Raw genomic sequence first — 23,618 nt, forward strand, 5'->3', positions numbered from 1 at the left:
CCTTTCTTGCTACCAGCTGAAGCGAACACCATCAACGAGAGCACAGAAATCCTTCACTTGAGTCCCGCTGTTACAACTGAGTATGTGGGCGAGAAACCAGAGAAGGCAGAGTTCTGTGACCGCTCCTGTGAAGAGCTGGGCACAATGTTCACAGAGCTCACCGGTCTGCGCATTGTGGTGAACAATTTAGCTGATAACCTCCAAAAAGTGGTAAGTACTGTAAGTTTGTAGAACTCAAAGAAGTCTGCTGTGCAGTGCTCTTTCCTTCTTTGTTTTACACCAGAGGCAGTTAATAGATTTCTGTATTACACATGTATACCTGTTGGCATATCTACATAATGTAGGGATGACCGACATTTTCAATGTGACTAGTTAGGAAGCTCTTGAGCATAACACTTAAGCGATGGCTTGTTTTTCATAGACTGGGCTTAAAAGTGCACACATGCATTCATATGTGGGAGAAATCTGTGGTTACTGCAGATTTGGAAATCAAAAGCTAACAAACTCAACCTTGCCTGTGTACTGTTAAAGTGATGTTACCATGCTTATGCCATTTATGAAAACATTAGCAAGTCGCTAACCAGGGTACCCAAACATGAAGTATGATGATGACATATTACTGTAGTCTGCCCCTCTTATTCTGAATCAATTAGTTCTTTCTGAAGGAAGTTTATTACTGTGCCATATATCTCAGGACTAAAATCTTCCCATCTAAAGATGAGCTGTGCTAGAGGAAAGCAAAAGTGTGAAGAACAGATTTCTTAGTTTTGTACGACTGTTTGTACTGTTATTTGAAGAATTGCTGTGCAGTATTGCACTACCTGAGGTCATCTATATGTACACAAATATGTAAAAATACATTTTTTTTTAAAAATGGAAGTATTAAATCCATTAGTGTCTCAGTTTTGTATATTTAGAATGGTTTGCTTACAAAGTACACAATTTGCTTTCATTTACTTCATCCTCTAGTCTGAAGAGAACCAAATTATGTGGGAATTGATTGGGCCTAACAAAACACTGAAGAACCAGTCAGTTTGCTGGCAGGATGGTCGTGTCTTTGCAGATAATGAAAGCTGGATTGTAGATAGCTGCACCAAGTGCACCTGCCAGGTAAGGTTTTGGAAACATTCTTCTTCTGCAGAAATGGATAGTGGGTTTAATTGAGCCCAACTGTCCAGGTCAAGTCACATTTACTGAAGCGCTTGACCTAGACTTACTGATATTTATAAAAAGTAGTTCCCATGTCCATGACAGACAGAATAACTCGAATTTCCATATGTGAAACTTCCCCAGATGCTTACCTTTATTTGCCTCTGGATGTAAGCATGTCAGTAAATTGCTTTCTTTGCCTGTAGGATTCTAAAATTGTATGCCATCAAATCACCTGCCCAGCAGTGTCCTGTGCTGATCCATCTTTTGTTGAAGGTGAATGCTGTCCAGTCTGCTCTCACTGTGAGTATTTAGCCAAAAAGAAAGATACTCTCTGGTAATATTTAAAATCACTCCTAGTGTGTTGGAAAGGTCAAAACAAGTAAGAGGTAAAGGCAGGTGAGATCAAATACAAAAATTAGGTGTATGTAAAGATCACATGAAGTAACTTGACTGCTTGAAGTTACCTTCTGGAGGAGTTGTTCTCTCTTCCGTGATTATATTGGTTGCTTAGAAGTAAGCTGATAACTTGCCTAGCTAAGTTGGCAACTAAAGGTTAGATGCATGCTCCTCCCCAATTGTGTTTCCCAAGTCTGGACATTCTGATTTTTGTTAGTTTGCAATAGCACTGTGCACTGTTGTTTTATTCAGAGTTCAAGTTATTTCTCCTCTTTGTTACTGTCATTCTGTTACTCAGTTTTATTCCTTCTTTGTCATATTGCTTTACTTATAAACCTTGACAATCTGTTCCACATTTAAGATGGCATTGCAGGCTGTGAACTAGACTTTAGAGTGATAGCAGTTTTAATAGTTTCACTGGTTAAGTGACTTCAGTGTACTAGACAGGGCAGTTACAGAAGATGCTGGTTGCTTAGATGCTCTAAACAAAAATGTATTGGAAGGTACTCAGAGGTTTTTTGCCTGTTTAGAGCATAGGGCATACTCTTACAACGTGCTTTTGATCATGTACGCTGTTATGTTGTGTTAAGAGCCGGGGCCACATTTCATTATACTGACCTATATTCTGAAGTCAGAGGCAGTTGGGAAGTCAAATTTTTGTCTCAGTCCATTCTAGAGATAAAATGTTCTTCCTCCAAAGGTCAGTGCCTCATACAAACACTGCAAGCTAGTTCATGAAGATCCAGTATTCTTATCTGGGCTAACCTCTCATTACATTAAATTATAATTCCCTAAGTCCAGCAGCAGTTTGGGAAAGCAAAATTAGAAAAAGAGAGATCTGAAGGGCAAAGTTCATGTTCTACAGAAAGAGAAGTGAAGGTCTTCTGAGCACGATAATAGTGATGCTAAGCAATTCTTGTTACCTTTTGCTCTGCAGCTGATGACAGTGAGGAAGGCTGGTCACCATGGTCAGACTGGACAAAGTGCTCAGTTACCTGTGGCTCTGGGACTCAGATGCGAGGAAGGTCGTGTGATGTGACCAGGAGTGCTTGTACAGGCCCGCACATCCAGACAAGGATGTGCAGCTTTAAGAAATGTGACCATCGCAGTAAGTAATAATTATTTTTTTTTTTTTAAGCTTCTTTGGACATCTCTAATTGAAAACAAGCTTGGTCTGGATTTCCTGTAGATGTTCACTAGTCAGGACAGTGTGTATTTGCACACTCATGTATGCATATTTAAAGTAGTGAGTGTTAGATTCTTTGTCATCTCACCCCTCTCAAATATTTCTTCTTTTCCTGACAGTATAATAGGTATGTGCATTCTGGGCTCAGATCTGTTAAACGTAAAATACTGGGTCATATTTTCTTTAACATTATGAAGCAGCCCGGAGAAACCTGGTCTAGTGGAAGGTATCCCTGCCTGTGGCAGGGGGGTTGGAACTAGGTGATCTTTAAGGTCCCTTCCAACCCAAACCATTCTACGATTCTCTGAACGGGAGTCTCTTTTTTGAAGTGAGTTTGGAGATAATGCTGAGTTCATAATCATGACACACGGAGCCATGTTTTAATCTGCCATTCATTCACAATTATTGGCCTATTCCATTAGCTTAGTAGTGTTTAGGAGTATGATAATCATAGAAGACTTTTGCAAAATATCAAACTGCTTTTACATTTAAGACACTTTAAAAGGATCATACTCCAGTTAGTTAATAATGTTTCAGGTAGCTGCTATATCCAGGCTACTTTAGTACATAAGGCTATTGCTGAAGCTGCTAGATGTCCAAACACGCATTTTAAACAAGTCTTTATTTCATTGGAACAAGATTATTTTTAGTATTAAATATAAAAATGTTTAAATATATAACATCCATGTTAGTTATATGTTGGTTAGATTCTTAAGAAAGCTTGACTGCCTGAGCTTATGTGCTGGGCTTTGTAAGTGATAGTGGTAGGAAAGACATGGGACATTCATCACATGTACGGAGAGGCTTATTAGAAGGTTAACTTCGCATGTGAGTTTGCATCACTGCTGCAGGTGGGCTATTTCTTGAGTTTTGTTTTTTCTCACAGTACGTCAAGACGGTGGCTGGAGTCACTGGTCTCCCTGGTCTTCCTGTTCAGTTACCTGCGGAGTAGGAAATATCACTCGCATCCGCCTCTGCAATTCCCCTATTCCTCAGATGGGTGGGAAAAACTGTGTGGGAAATGGGCGTGAAACAGAGAAGTGTGAGAAAGTTCCATGTCCAGGTACGTCTGTGGCCTTGAATCCAAGGTCATGCGATAATACTCCAGCTAATTTTCTTTTTATTTAGATATAAATTTCAGTGAATTTCTATGATGGAAAATGTAATTTATAGCTTGGGATGAAATAACACACAAGGGTGCTTTTGAAATGAAGACAGCAATAGAGTCAGAGGTTTTGTAAACCTCCCAAGTTGTGATTTGGCTTTAAACATTAATAGTTTGAGAAATTACTTTATAACTTAGTGATTTATCTCTGCATATCAAAAATACAAACACTATCTAAAAGGAAGCTGATGTCGTACAGGAATAGACATACAGTCCCTCAGTAGCCAGGTTTCTTTGGAAGTATGCATACATATTTCACACATATAACTGTTGTTATAATTTTCTTCATATACACTCTTTGATCTTTTTAGAAACCATTCACTCCATTCATTTTCACTTTCCTTTCATATGTTTTTTCCTCACTCTTTTCCCTTTGTATATATTTCTTTGTTCCCTCCTCTGTTCAGCCTTTCCATTCTACTTACAGAATACGAGCTTGAAACTGATTTCAGGCTTCCAACCCAGTAGTGCTTAAATAGTTATATTCACTTTGTTTATTTTTCTGATCTAGCTGTGCATGCAAAGTTAGTGAATAGGTTATTTAAGGACACACACCATGGCCCTTACGGGTTTTTGCAGTACCAAGAACACACACAGAGTTTGGTTCTAAGGTGTTTGTATTTCAAGAAAATGATAGAAGGATCAGCAGAACTGTACCAATTTAAAACATGCAGAAGAATAATTGAAATAAGTTATTTATACCGAGTCAAGCAATACTATTGAAGATACACTGAATGGACTACAAGACAAAAATAATAGCTGTAATCTTACTGAGAATAAAAAAAGCCACAGAGCTGAGGTTTGGCTCAGCAGAAGTTTATATCCTGTCATCACGCTCTGCTTTCTGTACAAAAATGAAAGCTTAGTAGGGAGCTTTGAAGACACTATATTTGTTCTCATCAACTTAAATGGAAATACACCATGCCACTGGGCACAGCATGTTGTTTTGAATTCTTGGCCAAAAGATGCCTATAAAGCAGTTGGATGTTTTTTGTTTGTTTCTGAAATATTGCTATCTCAGTGTAAGGGTGTGCCAGCATATTTCTTCATATGTTCATAGTGAGAAACTGTATCCAGACAAGGATCTGAAGAAAGAGTTGTCATTGGCACCAAATGTTGTCCCCACTATGTTGCCTGTGATGCTCTTCTCTTTTCTGCATGTCCTAGTGAATGGCCGGTGGGGTCCTTGGTCTCCATGGTCTGCCTGCACTGTTACCTGTGGCGGAGGAATTCGTGAGAGGTCTCGCCTTTGTAACAGTCCAGAGCCACAGTATGGAGGAAAGCCATGTGTGGGAGATACCAAGCAACACGATATGTGCAATAAAAAGGATTGCCCAATTGGTTGGTATTTATTCATTCTTTATGCAGTCTGACTAATTGTTATTGTTGTAATTTCTTTGATGGATAATTACAAATCAAAACTACAGAAATCTAATAATTTTACCTTTGTTTCGGGAAAGCATATTTGACTATTTTGGATGCTGTTTAGATTTTTATATCGGTGGGATTTTTATATATATTCTTAATACTGACTTCTGAACAAGGATGCATTTCTTAAACAAGACTTCAGTATGTTTGGAAGTATTCAAGTGTATATAGCAATCTAATATTTTAGTATTAAATCAATACTATATTACATGAATTTAATAACCATAATTCTAAGGGTTCTTGTAAGAATCTGTTGCCTCAGACATGAGTTAAGCTAATAAACAGAGAATACCTGTTTCTTAAATGAAATTTTATATGTCTCTTATGCTCCTAACTTGATATATACACTTTTATGTGCCTTTGCCAGATGGGTGTTTGTCAAATCCTTGCTTTCCTGGAGCAGAATGCAACAGTTACCCAGATGGGTCTTGGTCATGTGGGCCATGCCCTGCAGGTTACCTTGGCAATGGTACTGTCTGTGAGGATCTTGATGAGGTACTGGCTTTGTTTCCATTAACATCAGGAAATCACTGAAATTTTCATTATTTGGGAATTACATAACCATTTCACTGATTTCTTCTTTCTGTTCCTGCAGTGTATAGCTGTGTCAGACATTTGCTTTAAGGTGAATCAGGTCCATCGCTGTGTGAACACAAATCCGGGTTTCCACTGCTTGCCATGTCCTCCACGCTATAAAGGAAGTCAGCCCTATGGGGTAGGGCTGGAAGTTGCCAAGACAGAGAAGCAAGTAAGTGATGTTGAAGAGAATTTGAGGGCTTTGAAACTGAGTAATTCCCACCTGAAAATATCTGTGAATGAAAGCATGTGATAAACTTGGGTACCAAAGATAAGATAACCTGACATCTGCACAGTTGTTCCAAACATTTAGTTGAGTGCTAAATGCCAGGAGCAAACATGCGCCTGCTGTGCTCTCCTTTCTCTCAAGTGTATATACCTACTCTGGGGATTAGAAACTGAAGAATCAGTGTCGTTCTCTCCATAGATATAATGCTGAGAATGTGGATGTCATTAGACATATGTCTGAAGTTCTTATTCCCTAAATCAACAACTCTTAATGGTGAAAAACAGAAGTGGAAGTAATATTGAAGACTATGATTTGACAGACAAGACAAAAAAAGTTTAAACCAGATGTCTGGGATGCCTTCTCTTTGTTGCTGTTGAATCAATCTGTGGTTAGTTCAATGTGTGAAATCTAAATGTAGAACATCTATGTGAGATTCTCAGACACTGTTAATGAAAATATGATGTCTGTACGTGTACATTGTACACATGAAATTGTACATGAGAATTCATTAAGGTCTCCGATTTAAGAAAATAAGATAGTCCTTGCATACTGACAGGCAAAATACTAAAGAGAAAGAGGTGAGCACATTTCACTTTCTGCTGCAGTTAATTCCTAGGGATTAATGACATCTGGATGAAAGCAGAGTTCTGAAAATGTTAATCACTCACTTTAATTGCTTTTTGAATAATGTCCAATTTTTCCTGTTGTTTGTTTTAATTATTTTCATTGTACACATTGTCTGGAGTTGTGAGCTGGCAGAGCAGTATGACTTACTAACCACGATTAAAGCAAAGTTCTGTCTTTAAGCATCTAAATAACTGGCCTGATTTTTGCCAAAGTTGAGGCACACACAGCTGGCTGTGAATATCATCAGGTTTCAGTGAATATGGTCTGTTACAGGTCTGTGAACCTGAGAATCCATGCAAGGACAAGACACACAGCTGCCATAAGTCTGCAGAATGCATCTATCTGGGCCATTTCAGTGATCCTATGTACAAATGTGAATGCAGGACAGGATATGCTGGTGATGGGCGCATCTGTGGTGAGGATTCAGATTTGGATGGCTGGCCTAATAATAACTTGGTCTGTGCTGCTAATGCAACATATCATTGTGTGAAGGTAAGTAAAAAAAAGTTGATGAAAATGCTATACAATAACCAAATTTTCTTTCCTTTTCCTAAATAGTTGAGTAATACTTCTCAGCATCAAGCTGGTGGTAGCTTTGTCTGTTACAGTATGCTCATTTTCTAGAAAATGCTGTGAAATGTGTATTTACCTAACAGTAGACCCAGAAAGAGATCCTCAGAATAAAATCCAAAGTCCTCTGCTGTGGATTTCTTCCTACTCAGAATATGTGTAAGGTTTGGATGCTTGTGAAGGGTTAGCACACTGAGTGGAACCAAACCCATGCCTAAATGTGGGTGTAGAGCACACAGCTATTGAGAACTAAACAGGAATCTGAGTATGAAATCCTACCTGCAAGACTTGTGACGAGACAGACAGCCATGTAAGGTCTACAGTTCTAAATCTTTTTCTGAACTACCCCTTCCTTTTAAAGAGTTAAGCAGGTCACACTGTGAAAACTGGATTGAGAGCCTGAAAAAATTTTTGGCAGTAGGAACCTATGAAAACAGTAGACAGAGAAGTTCGCCTTATCACAAAAGCTCAGTGGGAGAGGATAGGAGATTCAGCATCTCTTAACCCATCAGAGAAGTGAAGTCCCAGCTTTCACCCTCCCAAGGGGAATGACCTGCCTGCCATCACTGGCTCTAGACTTGGCAGGGGCCTGTTCTCCACTCTTGCTACTGCAGCTGTGCTATTGTGAACATGAAACATTACTACACCAAGGAGAAAATAAGCATCAGAGAGCCTAAAAACAGTATGTAGGTTTAGCAGTGAGTGCCCACCATGGTATCTCCTCTGGGATCTGGTTCTGTGCCCACCTGAAGCACACTGTAAGTTCTCCTTGGCTTCTTGGCCTGAGGTTCCTTCCAGTGGCAATTGCTCAGAAACGGTGAGCCTGCTTGGATGCTTAAAAAATGAGGAAGGAAATGCAAAAATGACTGAGTTCTAGACCACTACAGTGGTTTAAAAAAACCAAATACAAATCAAGAGATTAGGAAAGTTTGAGAGATTGTTTGAGAGAATCAAATCACTCAGATTTGAAGTTGTGAATCTAGGCTTTATCAGCAGAAGAGTTTGTAATGGAAATTTGAGCCTCAAATGTTGATCTTCCTCACTGTAGCCGATGTCTGTTCATTGTGGATCCAGCCAATTCAGCAATTACAGTACATATATGCTTTTTCAGTTCCTATCATCAGAATCTGCAACGCGTTGACTCAAGATGTAATGCAAATGATTACTTTTCATTAAAAATCAACATGCTGAACCCATTAGAAAAAACTGTTTCCAAAGGTTGATTCATGGTTTCTATAATATATTTGTTGATCTAATAGGCACAAGTACTTCACTTAAAGGCTCTCCTTCCAACCCCTCCAAAAAACCTTAAAAATGGCAGGTATTTTCAGGTACTTATGTTCATTATAAAATATTGAGGTTGAGTAACTCAGTTAAAAAGACTAAACCAAGGCTGCCTTCTTGAGCTAGTAATGGTTGAAAATTAATTTACTGCCTAAGCAAAACTGTATGAATAAAGCAAGTAGGTGTAATTAAAACCAAAACCTTAGTAATATCTTTTAGTGTGAATTTCTTTTTCATTCACATGCAGGTAACATATTTTCACTAAGATGTATCATACCAACACACAACTTTGTCAATAGGTGAACCCAAGAAGCCTAGTTTCCTGTAGGTTTGTGCATCAAGGTTGAGTTCCCAGGTGGAAGGTGAAGGAAGAAGTTCTTTCTAATAACAAACTTTTAGAGTGCACTGCTAGGATCTCTCCTCTCTGTCCTGTTACCTCTTTTTCTAAAGTTTATAGGAACTTGATACCTGTGAGGTCTTTACCTTACTATTTGATTTATATGAAACTGGACTCAAATCTGTAGAGAATGCAGGAAGAAAAACGTAGATACAAACATACAAAGTGATTGGGCAAGCTTCAACTAATTTCTTTCATTATTTCAAAATTAGGTTTTTTTGTGTCACTGGTAACCAGTGTTGAATTGGACAGTCAAGGCTGTTCACAGGTATTTGGTGTAAAAGTGCCATAAAAAAATTGGACTTGCATTGGGGGTTTGATATTTATCACAAGTTTTCTAGTTCTCTTTGTCTTGAATTACCTATGCTATTAAAAGCACTGAGATTGAAAACATGGCTAAGACTCTTACTACAATATTCATTTTCTTAGGATATATGTTACAAAAAGGCTATTTCTGCATGCAATTGGCAGATTCAGTTTGGTACAGTAGATACAGAATGTGAGAAGAAGTGAGAATAACAGGTGTATTCTTAGCCACTGGTAGAATTGCAATCCATTTTTAGCTGATTCATGTATTTTTAAAAGGAATAAAAGTTTGACAAACTTTCACTTATTTTTTCAGTGTAATGTAAGACTTGCTCATTTAAAATAATTTACACAGCTGTGATACAAAATAGAGGTACATTTGCCTTTTGTCTTCAAAGCCATGGGAGCATGGGATTGCCAAGGCACTCTTCTGCAGAACAGTATAAGGGCACTTTTTCCAAAACCCTTTCTTACTGTGTACCCCTTCATTGCTGTGTACTACTTCATTCCAGTAACTTTCCATGTGAGCAACTATTTCTGAAGATCATCTCCTGGCTTGTATCTTTATTTTTCTGGCTGCCAAACCTGGTCATTTTATGTATAATCTTCAAACGTACTTCATGAATTGTCTATAAAAAGTTGATGTAAGGGTGCATGTGTGTACATGTGGTGTGCTTGTTCTCTGCTAGATAGTTTCATCTGAAATTTACTGGAAACATTGCCTTGACAGAAGGAGAGCTGGGAAATAGAATGATTTGCAGATGCATTTCACGTACTTTGCAATATGAAAGCAGCAAATGAACTCCTATCTTTGGCAGCAAACAAACGCATTTAAAAAGTATTTGTGATTGATCTTGTTTTATAGTCTCTGGTGTACCATATCTACTCTTCTGCCCAGGCAAGTCATTCTGACATAATGTAGACATAATGCATTGATTATTTCTTTTGGCCAGGATAACTGCCCCCTTCTGCCTAACTCTGGCCAAGAAGACTTTGATAAAGATGGCAAAGGAGATGCCTGTGATGAGGATGATGACAATGATGGTGTTGAAGATGATAAAGTAAGATATGTTTCTGTGTCTCCAGTACACTTGACCTAAACATCTGGTTTTAAGGAAAAGCATTACAATAGATGAGAGTTTTATTTTTCAGTACTTCAGCTGAGTTATTCTGCAGTGGCTTCCCTGGGTGATATCTGGTACACAGTAAAACTGGTTTCGGTCAAAAAGAGAGTAGCACTGTGAAGAGCAAAGCAGCCTGGGGAACCTGGGTGTGAATTATGTTCTCTGTATCAGTTCTGGGTTTACTTGTGTGCATACTAACAGATTAATGGAAAGTGGCTTTGGATTTCTTATTTTGTAATGGGAGAATGATAGGTCCATTGTATTTGAAAAGCTGATAAATACTATATCTGAGGTATGCTGGAAACAAGGGATGATGAGTATTAATAAGTATAAACACAGCCAGCATCAATGGGAAATGACAGGAGGAAAGTACCTAGCGTGGTTCATACTTTCCTCCTCTACATCTGCCAGCAAGACTGAAATTCATTTACCTGTAGAGTCTAAAAGATAAATAGTCTAAACATGTTCTTCCGTTACATCCAGTAAAAGGGACACCTCCAAAGTGGGATTCACTCTGCCTTTTCTGAACATGTTGAGAATGAGTGAATTAGTTTTTTGGAGTTTACTGTGCCTGTTTGTTTCCTTCAGAGGGAGCCTAGACGCCCTAAAGCTTCAGATGGTTAAAGCTGGGTTAGAACTATGTTCACGGAATATCTCTATTTGGAAGATTTCAAAAACAAAAGAATCATTTGATAAAATAATATGATTTAGTACATGATTTGAAAAATTGTAGCCAGAGCAATTGTTTTATGAACAACATAAATTTTTTAATTGCCACTATATCTTGTCCTTGCATATATAATGTATTTCTGAGGAATCTGAAATGTGCTAAAAATCTATTTCCTACTAAATGGTTTTTGCTTTAACAGAAAAAAATGAGTTTAAATTTTTTTTTCCCATATGACCTCCCTTCAGATTCCATGATGCTGATGAAGCCCTCACTCCCATTATTTAGGTTTGGTTTTGTTGTTCTTTGCTTTCCACACGAAGTACTTCCTTGTGCCTGTGCAAAAGCCCATGTGTAATTTGAGTATGTGTGAAACATAAGAATTCTTGTTCTGGCAGACTTTCAAATTAGGGATTAAACTGAAGTGAAACTTTCAAAATTCCCCTAAAAGGTATGCTTTTTGAAACTTTTTACATCTTATTATCATACACAATATAACAGAACCCACAAAAATTTTGATCCTTTTTTAAATTGAAAAATCAAAATATGTGGTTTAAAAGTGAGAATATTGTTACTGGTTTGTTCCAAAAAATCCCCTCAGAGTAATAATTACTTTTTCTCAGAAAATATAAAATGCAGCTGATATTGGCCTGATTTTGCAAAATGGTTTGGTTTTTTGAAGAAACAAAATGCACATACCAGTGACACTTTTGCTGAAGTATGAATACAGATCCAATTTAAAATACCTGTTGCTATCCTAGTGACATACGAACACATTTTACGTATCACGTACAAAACCATCCAGTGAGTCAGGCTGGCCAGATGGCACCCCATTATCACCAAGATTTTCAGTGAAGGTACAGCTTGTTCATTGAAAAATATATGGATTAATAGTTTGATTTTTGGTTGGGTTTTTTTTGGCCTCTGTCCAAGATTAAAAGGAAGGGTTGACACTTCATAGTATGCTCTCCTGAGTTGTGATTTATATTCTGAAATCTTCTGTTTCTTCTTACTTAGGACAATTGCCCTCTTTTGTTCAACCCTCGTCAGTTTGATTATGACAAGGATGAAGTTGGTGACCGCTGTGATAATTGCCCCTATGTGCACAACCCTGCTCAGATTGACACAGATAATAATGGGGAGGGTGACTCATGTGCTGTGGATATTGATGGAGATGGTATGCTTTCAGTTTTGCAAATTAAGTGCTGTTCCATGAGTACACTTTGCTTTATGTTCAGTAAGATGGGCTACCTACTTTTATACATGGAATAAAATTGGATATAGCAGCTCAAAAAGACAGAAGAAAGAGAAGACCTGAATTTCATCTGTTCTGTGTCGTATAGTTGTCCAGAAAGTCCTTAGATAACTACAATGGATATTATTGTAGAATAATTCACAGCAAGTCTTTTATCAGTGTAACCTTAAAAAAAAATATATTTAATTTGTCTGTGTTCCAAAGCAATCAGTGCCTAATATAACACTTCTGTTGACTTCTTTTTTCCTTTTTAGGGAGGGAAAATAACATGAGAACATCCAGGCATTTAACACAATGCCTATAGGAAATTAATCAGCTTTGCTATGAGCGTAAAGCAAAGCCCACATTAACCCAAATACACATTTTTGTGTGTCTTAATATTATAGGTGCTTATTTCATCTACCAGTGCATGCTTATATGACTCTGATTTGATCAGAATTAACGAGGGGGAAAAGCACTTAAATGTCTTTCAAAAATTTATGAGAATAAGGAAGTATTAGAAGCTGAAGAAATCCAGTTTTGGATTTCCTTCATTAACATTTTAAACTTCTGGATGCTTATCTGACTTGAACTTCTGAATATTTTGAAGTCCTCTGATCCCTGTGATTATCAGATTCTTCGTAGTACTTAAGATAGATCTGCATTTGAAGAAAAGTGTAATCATACGTTATTGGCTGAAAAATTACACAAACATCCAGGGACCATATAATATAGGAAAGGATTCTTTTATCCTTTCCAGAGAGATATGCCAACATGTTGCAGTAGTCAGAAAACCTGTGAACCCCTTAAGAGCCTTGCTTCTTTACTAGAGACTCTTACAGTTGTGTGCAAGGCTGGCTGTGCTGGATACTATATCATTCTGATTTTTTCAATCTTTTTTCCTTTTTTTTTTCTTTATAGACATTTTTAATGAACGAGATAATTGTCCTTACGTCTATAACACAGACCAGAGTGATACAGATGGTGATGGAGTTGGTGATCAGTGTGATAATTGTCCATTGATGCATAATCCAGACCAGGTAAATGTTAGAGACCATTTCCTTAATGGTAATATCAGAACAAGGGTAGAGAAAAGAACACAGGAATTGTTATCAGTCTCTGTTTACTGTAGCACTGAAGAAGTGGACCTGTTTTGCTAATTTTCACATCTCAGGTTGTCAGATCTCTTTGTAGCAAAGGGAAGTAGAGTGGTGATGATTTTAATTCATCTTCAAGCCTTTGGTGAACTGCTTTATTCCCCCGTGACAAGTGATTACAGCCTTAGGGCTGCTTTTGGTATGCCTGAATTTGCTGGTCCACATGCAGATAAGTAATGTCAAGTGTACAGAAGCAATCAGAAGATGTGCTGCCCAGACTGACATTCCTCTGTGATCTCTAGAATGAGAATGATGAAGATTGTGGCCAAAGACTTGCCGTGAAAATGTCTTTGGGACCAGATCTTGTGCCACTGATAGCAGAATAAGTGTCCATACTGTTTTGAAATTGCTCCTGCTTGAAGCATGGTTGGTATCATAATATCACTTGTCCTCAGAGACGTCCTTGAAATGGTGAGAAATTAACTACCAAGCTATCTGTACTTTCGTGTTTAGTAAACAATAAATTTACTCTTCAATTTTTTTTCTGTATAGACTGATGCAGATAATGACCTTGTTGGCGACCAGTGTGATAACAATGAGGACATAGATGAAGATGGCCACCAGAACAACCAGGATAATTGCCCTTACATCCCCAATGCAAACCAGGCTGACCATGATAAAGATGGTAAAGGAGATGCCTGTGATCCTGATGATGACAATGATGGTGTCCCAGATGACAGGGACAATTGTCGCCTTAGATACAACCCTGAGCAGGAGGACTCTGATGGTAAGAACAGTATCATATGTATTTAATTTAGTTCTTAGTATCCAATTCTGATCTCAGATTATTGATACCTGATAAAGAGAGAGACTTCAAATCTGCTTTTGACATATGAGACATCATGGACTTCAATGGAACTGAACTGGCCAGTTTGACCCACGGTCAGAGGAGTAGAACGGAAGAACATCTTCAACAAATATAAAAAGAAAAAAAACATTTTCTTTTGAATTGACGTATTAAAAATCTAGGAAAATATTTCAAATAGAAGCTTTTAAAAATGAAAAATGAGCTTTTTTTCTTTCAAAACAAGTTACCTTCTGAAAATCAGAATGACAAAAAATTATGGTTTACTGCTCTGTTTTATTTTGAAAACCTGACTATTTCTTCAGGTTTTTTAGGTCTAAATTTGTTGTTAAGTTTTAACTATCTTGGTTTAAAAAAAAAAAAGGTTTCTATGAGCAACTTTTCTCAAATTTGCCTTGTAAGTAGTTTTAAATATGTCCTGATGATTTACATGTCTGTTTTTAAAAAAAAGTCACATTGCAATTTAAAACATGGATACATAATTGTTCTTTTTTTCAATCCTGTGGTGAAATGTTGCTGGTTACTCTCAAACAGTCCTTCTCTGTGCTTGGCAGTATTTCAGTAATGAAACAGTGATAGTTTCATAATCAAAAATGTAATTTAGAAAACACTTATGATCTATTGAAAACCACCTTAATATATCTACAAGTAATGGCCCTTACAATAAATACAGGTGAGCAAATTCTGTTCCAAGTTATACTGCTTGCTGGAGTCATTCCATGGTGAAATTGAAAGAAGAATTTAGTACCTATACAATACGGTTTTATGTACCTTTAGAAAGATAAAATCCTGAGCACTGACTCTTTTCCTGCTGGCAGTAGGAAGTTTGTAGTCAGTAGTAGTTTTTAAATTACTTAGCTCTTCAGTCCAATTATATATTTGGAATATATTTGTACTTGCCAGTCTCTGGAATCACCCCTTAATTTCAGAAATATTCTAGAATAAAAGTGCCCCCAAACTGGGATAGTTTGTTGTAGTGGTCTGTCATCTGGATCTTGCAAGGGAGACTGTGTTTAAGGATGGAGTAAGGATCACAAATAGCATAAATAATAAACAGTTTAGCCAGCTCATCACTGTCATTAGCAGTAAGTCCAACAGAAATCTTGGAAAAGTGATAAATAAAACCAAAAGATGCTCCCACGCTCTTGAAGATGTGAGCTATAGCATATGAAGATGAGGCCCTGGAGAGGGCTGTTGGACATGGCTGGATAAACAAACACTTTCTAACTTTTCTTGACAGGGAGTCAGCAGTAGCTCAGTACCAAATGAACATCAGCAGGACTTTTCAGTGAATTAGATTCTCCTGTGACTCAAGAATTACCACTTTCATATTGGCAAAGAGAATAAAATTGGAAATTCATTCTCTTTTCTACAAGTAGTACTAAGACAAACAGGTGCAGGAGCACACAGCTGGTCAGGATTTGAAGTTCTCCATGGCTGATTGCCAGAGTGGAAAATGGGACCATTTACCATGTATCTGAACTGCAGAATGTCTTTGAGATACTAGATGTTTTATCTTTTCCTGTGGGTTTTTTTTCTGGCTGTTGCCTAAAACTCATTCAACTTTCTCTCGGAAAGCTTTATACTTGGATAATGCTATGCTGGTTAGGCATACTAATGTAGCTTTCCATTTGTCTGTGAAGCATCTAGTAGCAGGTCAATATTGAATGAGCTGGATCATTGCTATTTCCTATTGTGTTAATTCCCATGTTCTTAGAGCAGTCACAAATACCTTAAAATCAACTGCTTAGCTACATGAGGATAGAAACAAATCAGCTGGCAGTTCTGGTTTTACATTAGTACCCAGTGTAATATCCAGTGGTTTCTGTTATAAAAGTTGGAGCCATTTGCAAATTTGTTTCTATACTTGTCTAGCCAAGCATTTCTAATATATTTTCAAGTGTTTGTACTATTATATGCCACTGAATAACAGTGGCATTGGCAATGAGATTTTTTTTTTTTTAGATGCCTTCTTTCAACACCTACTATTCAAGGCAAGGCATATCTCTCCAATATTATGGGTAAATTAAGGAAGGAAATAATTTTTTACCTTTTTAAAGTATCTTTTTTAAAAAGTATTGAGTGTAGTAAAAGTATTGGGCAGAAGCACAACTGTAGCTGAACTCTAAGGATGTATTTTTAGGTTCTCTAAAAACTTAGGTAATTCATGTAACAAAACTTAATATTTCCATTTCTCCAAGGCTAGTCCTATTGGATACAGTGCTTCTTTATTTTTTCTTAGATTTTTCTGAAGCACTACTTTTTTTTTTTTTTTTAAGACAAATTGCTGTACCTGCAAGTAAAAGACTAAAAGTGTGTGCATATTTTACTGCAATACTGTTTCCATTTTCTTTTGACATCTTCGTGACACTTCTGCAGTCTGAAGCACCTTAGATGGATTGTTGCCGAACGAATCTTGAAACAGAGATAATAGTCTGAAAATATTTAGTATCTTCAATAGTATATATAGATTTAGTAATGTGCAGGAAGATTAAGTTTTTAATGCTATTGTTTGAATTCATTTACACTGCACATATTAAACTATTGCATTGTATCCACATCTGGGATAAATCAAACTGAAAATGTAATACAAGAATTAGTGAATTACATCAACATAGCAAACTTCCAACTTTTCCCACCCTGATTCCAAAGCAGAATATAGACTGGGGCCAGATTGGTCATTGTCATAAACCACAGGACGGTTTATTGACAGGACAGTTTATTGACAAGAGTTTTGGCCCTGATCTAAGTTTATGATTTCTTCCAGTCATTACCAGCAACACTTCAAATGGACTTTTAGAGAATGAAGTTTTCCTTGGAGTTGTTTGGAGTGTTCTTCGAGAAACAAAAGAATAACATACTTATATGTATCATAAATTTCTTCTAACAGTGGGACAGCTGCTAGGAAGACTAGGTAAATTGCTAACAATTTCATTTGTTTATTCACATTGCTTACAGGTGATGGCAGAGGTGATATTTGCAAAGATGACTTTGACAATGACAATATCCCAGATATTTATGATGTATGCCCTGAAAACAATGCCATAAGTGAAACTGATTTCAGAAAGTTCCAGATGGTCCCCCTGGACCCCAAGGGAACAGCTCAGATTGATCCCAACTGGGTTATTCGTCACCAAGGCAAGGAACTGGTACAGACTGCCAACTCTGATCCTGGAATAGCTGTAGGTAAGTATCTTAAGTCAGGCATCATCTTCAGAAAAGTAACCAGTGATCTGGTAATAAGGAAAGTTAAAAATAAAAATGTAGATAAACACACCTTTTTGGTGCTGCAAGCTTTAGACGGATACATGGGGACAGTGTATATGCCCAAATTAAAACCAGGTCAATGCTGTTTGCCTTTGACTATTCATCTAATCACTGACTGTAACACAATAAAATACCGAGTTGAAGAACTTGATATAAGTATGGTGCCTTCTGTCTTCAATGCCCCTTGTAAACAACTTATTTCTCTCCAGAAGCCTCCATGTAATAGGTAGGCAAGTGTAATTACTTCCTCTTGTACAGGTAAGAAAACTGAAAAAGATAGTTTACAACTTATAGCAAAACTCAGGATAGAGCTGGGACTCGGGTGTGGGTGGCTGGACTCAGCATGGTAACTCAACGGTTTGTCTCTTTCGTCCTCTCTCAGGCTATGATGAGTTCAGCTCTGTTGACTTCAGTGGGACGTTCTATGTTAACACAGATCGTGATGATGATTATGCTGGCTTTGTGTTTGGCTACCAGTCCAGCAGTCGGTTTTATGTTCTGATGTGGAAGCAGGTCACTCAGACCTACTGGGAGGACAAACCCACCAGGGCTTATGGCTATTCTGGTGTGTCACTCAAAGTAGTAAATTCAACAACTGGTGCTGGTGAACACTTGAGAAATGCCCTCTGGCACACAGGAAACACACCTGGACAGGTGAGAGATGTAAAACTTCAGGCCAACAGTGCATGACTAATGTTTTAAAAAGAAGGGAGGTGTCTCAAAAGATTTCTTTTCACACCTCAATTTTTGCAGACATTTATCAGCTTTTCTTCAATTCCCACATTACTAGTGTCAGTAATATTTGCATTGTGTTTCAAAGAAAACATTACATGTATAAAAAGTTATGAATGGAAAAAATTACATGTATAAAAGGGAAGATGTGCTGTGATCCAAAGAAAGGAGTGAGAGGTCTCAGTTATCCACAAATCCTTTGTGAACTCTGTATTGGCACTTGCTTCTTTGGCATTCCAGCTTGTTTGAATTATACGTGGTTTAGAGTTCAGTAACCAAAGAAAAAATAAATGAAAACAGTGAGAAAAATTGCTGCGGTTCCAAATAGGGCCCAGCCATGGAAGAAACTCATGCCTTTTGGAAATTAAGTTAGTGGAGCTTTGTGTGTGGATAGGAATTTAGCACTTCAGAGCTCCTTGCAGGAAGAGGACCCTGACTGAGTGGAAGCAATTTCAGGGAGCAGACCACAGGCAGTAACATCTGTGCAAGCTGCAGTCCCTCTGCTTTGGTGGAGTCACTTGTACAGATAGGAAAATTAACACTGACTCTGACAGCATGTGTGTGTATGTGCAAACAGGGGCAGAACTTCCTAAGGGAAGTCAGGTTTGATGCTGTAATGGTCTTGAGTGACTTCAGCTGTGAAACTACAGATGACTAACTGATCAATTTAAGACATAAATTTTCATTTCTCTCACCCTATAAGAGAGGTCTGGGGATCATACCATTGAATATTGAACACTATTTTCAGTGTCATGCTCTGCAGCAAATAAGCTTTGGCTGCAAGTACAGTTTCTATGGTGGACATACAATTACTGGAGTACAGTCTTGTTTCTAATAAGCCATTTGTATTCCTACTATAGGTGCGTACTTTGTGGCACGATCCCAAGAACATTGGCTGGAAAGATTATACTGCTTACAGGTGGCATTTGATTCATAGACCTAAAACAGGATTAATAAAGTAAGAAATGTTTCTGCACCTCTATATTTTCTAGTAGCAAAACTTTTGTCTCTCTTGATGTAAGAGCTATGCTATCAGTTTCTTTGTCAGTTCTGATAATGATGATACTTGTGTGACACTTTTCCAATATATTTGGGGACATTTTGTTATCCTTAGAATAAGTTATTTTTCTTTTCAGATGTTTTCAATTTAGTTTGGCTGGTTCAACATTTACATCAGCTAAATATTATTGAATTAAAGAAAAAAAGAAATTTCTGGGAAAAAAAGAATTCTTTTCTGTAAAGGAACCAAAAATTCCAAAGCAAAACTCAAAGCAAGATTAGAACACGAGATTCCTCCCCAACCTCTGGAATTTGAATGAATGAAATTAATCAGAACCATCAGAATTGCCACAGGGAAGTAGGCCAACGGCCTGTCTGCTTCAGCATCCTGTCTCCCACAGTGGCTTATATGAAATACTGCAGAAGTAGCCATGCGCACATCTGTAATGCACACAGTGAGGTGCTATGGCACATGACTTTCCTTAGAGCCCAGCTGTTTATCTGATGTTCCAAAGAATCAGCATTAACTGTCCCTGTCAGTTTTATCTTCTACTAAGAACTGCACCTGTAAAGGACATTTTCCGTGGGGCAGAGGATGACCTTACCTCTTAAGCTCTTGTTTGTGCTTATAGCAGTTATTCATTTGTGTGAGAGAGAAAGGGTAGACAAATTTTGATACACTAAATTACTAAGTAAGTTACCTGTTTCTTGGAAAGAAAAGTTTCTTTACGCATGAAAATATTGGAGTGCATTGACTGATACAGGTCAAAAGGAAACTTGAGTTTTTCATTCATGTTGCTATTATCTGTATCTTCCTTTGCAGAATCTGCTTAGTGTCAGACAAAGCATGTTTCAATGGATAGCCCGTTAGATTGTTTTAGCATGATAAATTCTGTGGTCCAGGGCATTAAATTCCTTAATTTTTTAGGCTGTTTTTATAGATAACAAAATCAATTATTTCACTAATATAGACATGAAACCATTTTATTTGTACAGAAATAGCAATTTCTTATTAACATGTTTAGAGCTACATAATTTTGTTTTTAGAGGGATGAAAGATTCATGAAACTCCATATGTTTTGGCATTTTGAAATTTTGAGAATTACATTAAATAGGGTTACTTGAACATGAAAACCTATAATTCTTTTTGCTGTTATTTTTACAATCCATTAAATATGGATTTCAGGGCACACTTTCATGCTTGTCTTTGGGCACTTCTCAGAAAATAAGACACTTTATGATAGAGCAAGTGCTGTACATGAATTCTACCTTAAGCAGAAATCTGTCCCTAACCCTTGATTTATAGGAAGTTGCTCAAGTTTTTTAGTCTTCATATGAAGCCACGTATTTCTGCTTTGCATAACTAACGTATTAACTGAAGCAGGACCATGATCCTCTCCTCCAGAGACTGCTCTAACAGACTATAGAGTCATTTCTTATTCGGCCCTAAAGCTATTTTAAGAGACTGAGCCTAAGAACCTTGACTGTCTCAAGGTCTCCCATGAGAAGTGGAGAATCCAAGCTTAAGGAACTGCAGTCTATCTGATAGAGAAAGAAAATGAAGAAATGTCTTGGTCTTTTGGCTTCAGGGTGGATGCCCAAAGCACTACAAGAAACAAACAGACAACTCTTCCCCCTAAAACAATAAAAAAACCAAACTATCCCACCAAAACCTCCACAGACACCACCCCTGCCAAGTTCTCTTTCTTTTCCAATTTATTATTAGTCTAGTTGTTTGTGTCCAAATCCTTCCAGCTATCATTAAGCTCTTAAAACGTCTGAAATTGAGATTCAGCGTGTCTCCAATTAATGTTTTGTTTGACTCAAGGGATGGTTCTTACTGTTTCAGATGTTGGCCCTTGCACCTAAAGATAAATAAATCAGCCATTCAGACAGCTGTAAAGATGACTTTTCTAAGTGATGTGGCAAGGTTTTGTGCTAACCTCTGAGTTCACAGGAACAAGGGCTTATCAATGAATGCTAGCACATGACATAGTTCATTCCAGGAGACATGACTGTTCTAAATAAAGAATTGGGAAATCTTTTGCAGATGGTGTGCACAAAATTACTTATGGAACAGCTCCACTGCTTCTGATTAATGTGTTGTGGCTGCCAGCCAGGTGGGCGTGAGATAGAGATGACAAGTGATCCCTACAATGCAGTTGGGTTTTCTGGTGCCTTGTTAAAATTAATTCTGTTTTAGTTCTTGGGAACTGTCAGCAGCACTGGACACTGTGTTATCCTCCTTGTCTAATTTAAATCATGTTCTTTACAGAGTTTTAGTGTATGAAGGGAAACAAGTCATGGTGGATTCTGGACCAATCTATGATACAACCTTTGCTGGTGGACGACTAGGTCTTTTTGTCTTCTCTCAAGAGATGGTCTATTTCTCTGACCTCAAATATGAATGCAGAGGTTAGTTGCAGAAAATGTCTGGAAAATGCTGAAGACTATAACCTGTGAAGCAAATGTGAAATATGGAAACTAAAAGTATCCTCTAGTTACTGAAAGCAATCTGTAATAGCGTAAGATGGAGTAAACCTTGATTTATTGAAATACCATGAATGCCCTTTGCCCCTATAGTAATCTCAATTTGAATAACAAAAACCAGATGTTTTAATACTACCCACCTGGAAAAAATGAGATTGGAATGTCTGAGCAAGATACGTTCTTCGAATTCTCTGTGTATATTCACTTTCATTTGTAGGCTATTTCAGTGTGTCCTGCGGGCAGAGCTGCTTCTAGATCATTCCTCACTCAAGAGGCATGAAGGGGAAAGCAGATATTTTTTTATTGAGCATGTCTGTCTATAGTGCTTTGTCTGGAATGTTTTGAAATAAGGAAAATGCTTTCCAAGGGTTTCTTATATACAATTAGATATGTAGGTGCACACACACGTGTGTGTCTCACTACATAGGCAGACACCTATTTTTATATAAATGTCCTCACATTTGTAGGAAGTGCAGAACAGGAAACATTGCTTTCCTCTTTACTGTATCATGATAGAGCTCTTGTTCTTGCGTTTGACTTCCTAACCAAATAAAACAACCAAAATTAATACCTTTTTTCCAATTTCTTTCAGATGCTTGAGCAATGGTTGCTGCATTACCAGCAAAGTACTGTAAATGCTGTGCAACCTAGACACCTCAGTACATCCTGGTACTCCCAGTTTCTATTATTGTATACCTCCTATCCTCTGTCCTCGTGCTCCACTCACCAGGTACCTCTCTGCTGCCAGGAGTGCCTCAGCCATCCCTTCACCCAAGTGCCTTCTCACAGCCAGGATTAATGAAACCTAAACGTGAGCGTCTGACCCACCACTGAAGCAGTAGCAGATTGATACATTAGAACACTTTTGTAGAGTGAAAACATGGGTTCTTATTTGTCTTTTTTTTTTTTTTTTTTTTTTTTTTTTTTTTTTTAAGGAATGACGTTTACATATAAAAATGTAATTACTTAATGTATTTATATATATATGGAGAAAAAGAGGGGGGTGATGATTATCACTCATTGTCTTTAAGTGAGGAAAAATGTGTTTGAATAACTTTTTAGGTGTATGATTGATACTTCTGTGCTCTGATCAGGACTGGACTTCAGTAACACAAAGCTTCTGGGTCTAACTTTAGCAACAGTATCTATAATAATGATGAAAATGCCTTTGGATAATAAAGTAAAGATCAATTATGAACACTTCTTGATCCAAAAAGATGTTCTTTAGCTGTTGAGGATGCTTTTAATACACCTATTAAAATTACAGTTGGTAGAAATGTCAGATTTGCAACTTAAAGCATAGCCTCGTTGAAACTTAATTCAGGCCAAACAGAATTGATCTAGAAACTTCCATGTAAAAGGAAAGAATGAGTCATGTAAACAAACAAAGCAATCACTATTGTCTGACTTCCAAAAAGTTATTTCCAGTTGTTCTATTTCCATCATATTTTTCATTCCCTTGTAATAAAGAATATACCATGACCACGTGGAGCAAAATGAACCTGAACCACTTTCCCCATCTCTGCTGCAAAGAGCACTTTGAGATCCTGAATCCTGATGTGGGTTTCTGAAAACGTGGCAAGGCCACTATTACTTAATTTGGTAACGTATGAATCTAAGGTTCCACTTATAAATATTTTGTTAGTATTTATTAAGATTATCACACGGGGCTACCTTCTCTGATAATTTATTTTAAAGCATGTTATATAATGCATCAGTAATACATTCACAAATAATATTTTAAAGCTGTTTGTAAAATCATATGACAATATATAGATTTTGTCAAAGCATGGTATACTCTTAAGTATAGTTTCATGGGTTATATTC

At 37.4% G+C, this 23,618-nt stretch overlaps 1 protein-coding gene across 1 annotated transcript in view; it reads left to right on the top strand.

Moving 5' to 3' along the window:
- The window catches only part of THBS2 (thrombospondin 2), a 30,424-nt gene extending 7,798 nt beyond the window's left edge, over positions 1–22,626 (top strand). Inside the window, exons 4-21 of the mRNA XM_010019200.1 lie at positions 17–210; positions 970–1,110; positions 1,356–1,452; positions 2,486–2,656; positions 3,621–3,797; positions 5,067–5,240; positions 5,695–5,822; positions 5,923–6,075; positions 7,033–7,251; positions 10,270–10,377; positions 12,125–12,284; positions 13,263–13,381; positions 13,991–14,225; positions 17,262–17,489; positions 17,953–18,224; positions 19,163–19,260; positions 21,577–21,716; positions 22,384–22,626. Coding sequence (XP_010017502.1) covers positions 17–210; positions 970–1,110; positions 1,356–1,452; positions 2,486–2,656; positions 3,621–3,797; positions 5,067–5,240; positions 5,695–5,822; positions 5,923–6,075; positions 7,033–7,251; positions 10,270–10,377; positions 12,125–12,284; positions 13,263–13,381; positions 13,991–14,225; positions 17,262–17,489; positions 17,953–18,224; positions 19,163–19,260; positions 21,577–21,716; positions 22,384–22,391 — 2,822 coding nt within the window. The 3' untranslated portion in view covers positions 22,392–22,626. The remainder of the gene's footprint in view (positions 1–16; positions 211–969; positions 1,111–1,355; positions 1,453–2,485; positions 2,657–3,620; positions 3,798–5,066; positions 5,241–5,694; positions 5,823–5,922; positions 6,076–7,032; positions 7,252–10,269; positions 10,378–12,124; positions 12,285–13,262; positions 13,382–13,990; positions 14,226–17,261; positions 17,490–17,952; positions 18,225–19,162; positions 19,261–21,576; positions 21,717–22,383) is intronic.
- The last annotated feature ends 992 nt before the right edge of the window (positions 22,627–23,618 follow it).

This window comes from Nestor notabilis, unplaced genomic scaffold (genome assembly GCF_000696875.1).
Source record: "Nestor notabilis isolate BGI_N333 unplaced genomic scaffold, ASM69687v1 scaffold24487, whole genome shotgun sequence".
Lineage (NCBI taxonomy): Eukaryota > Metazoa > Chordata > Aves > Psittaciformes > Psittacidae > Nestor > Nestor notabilis.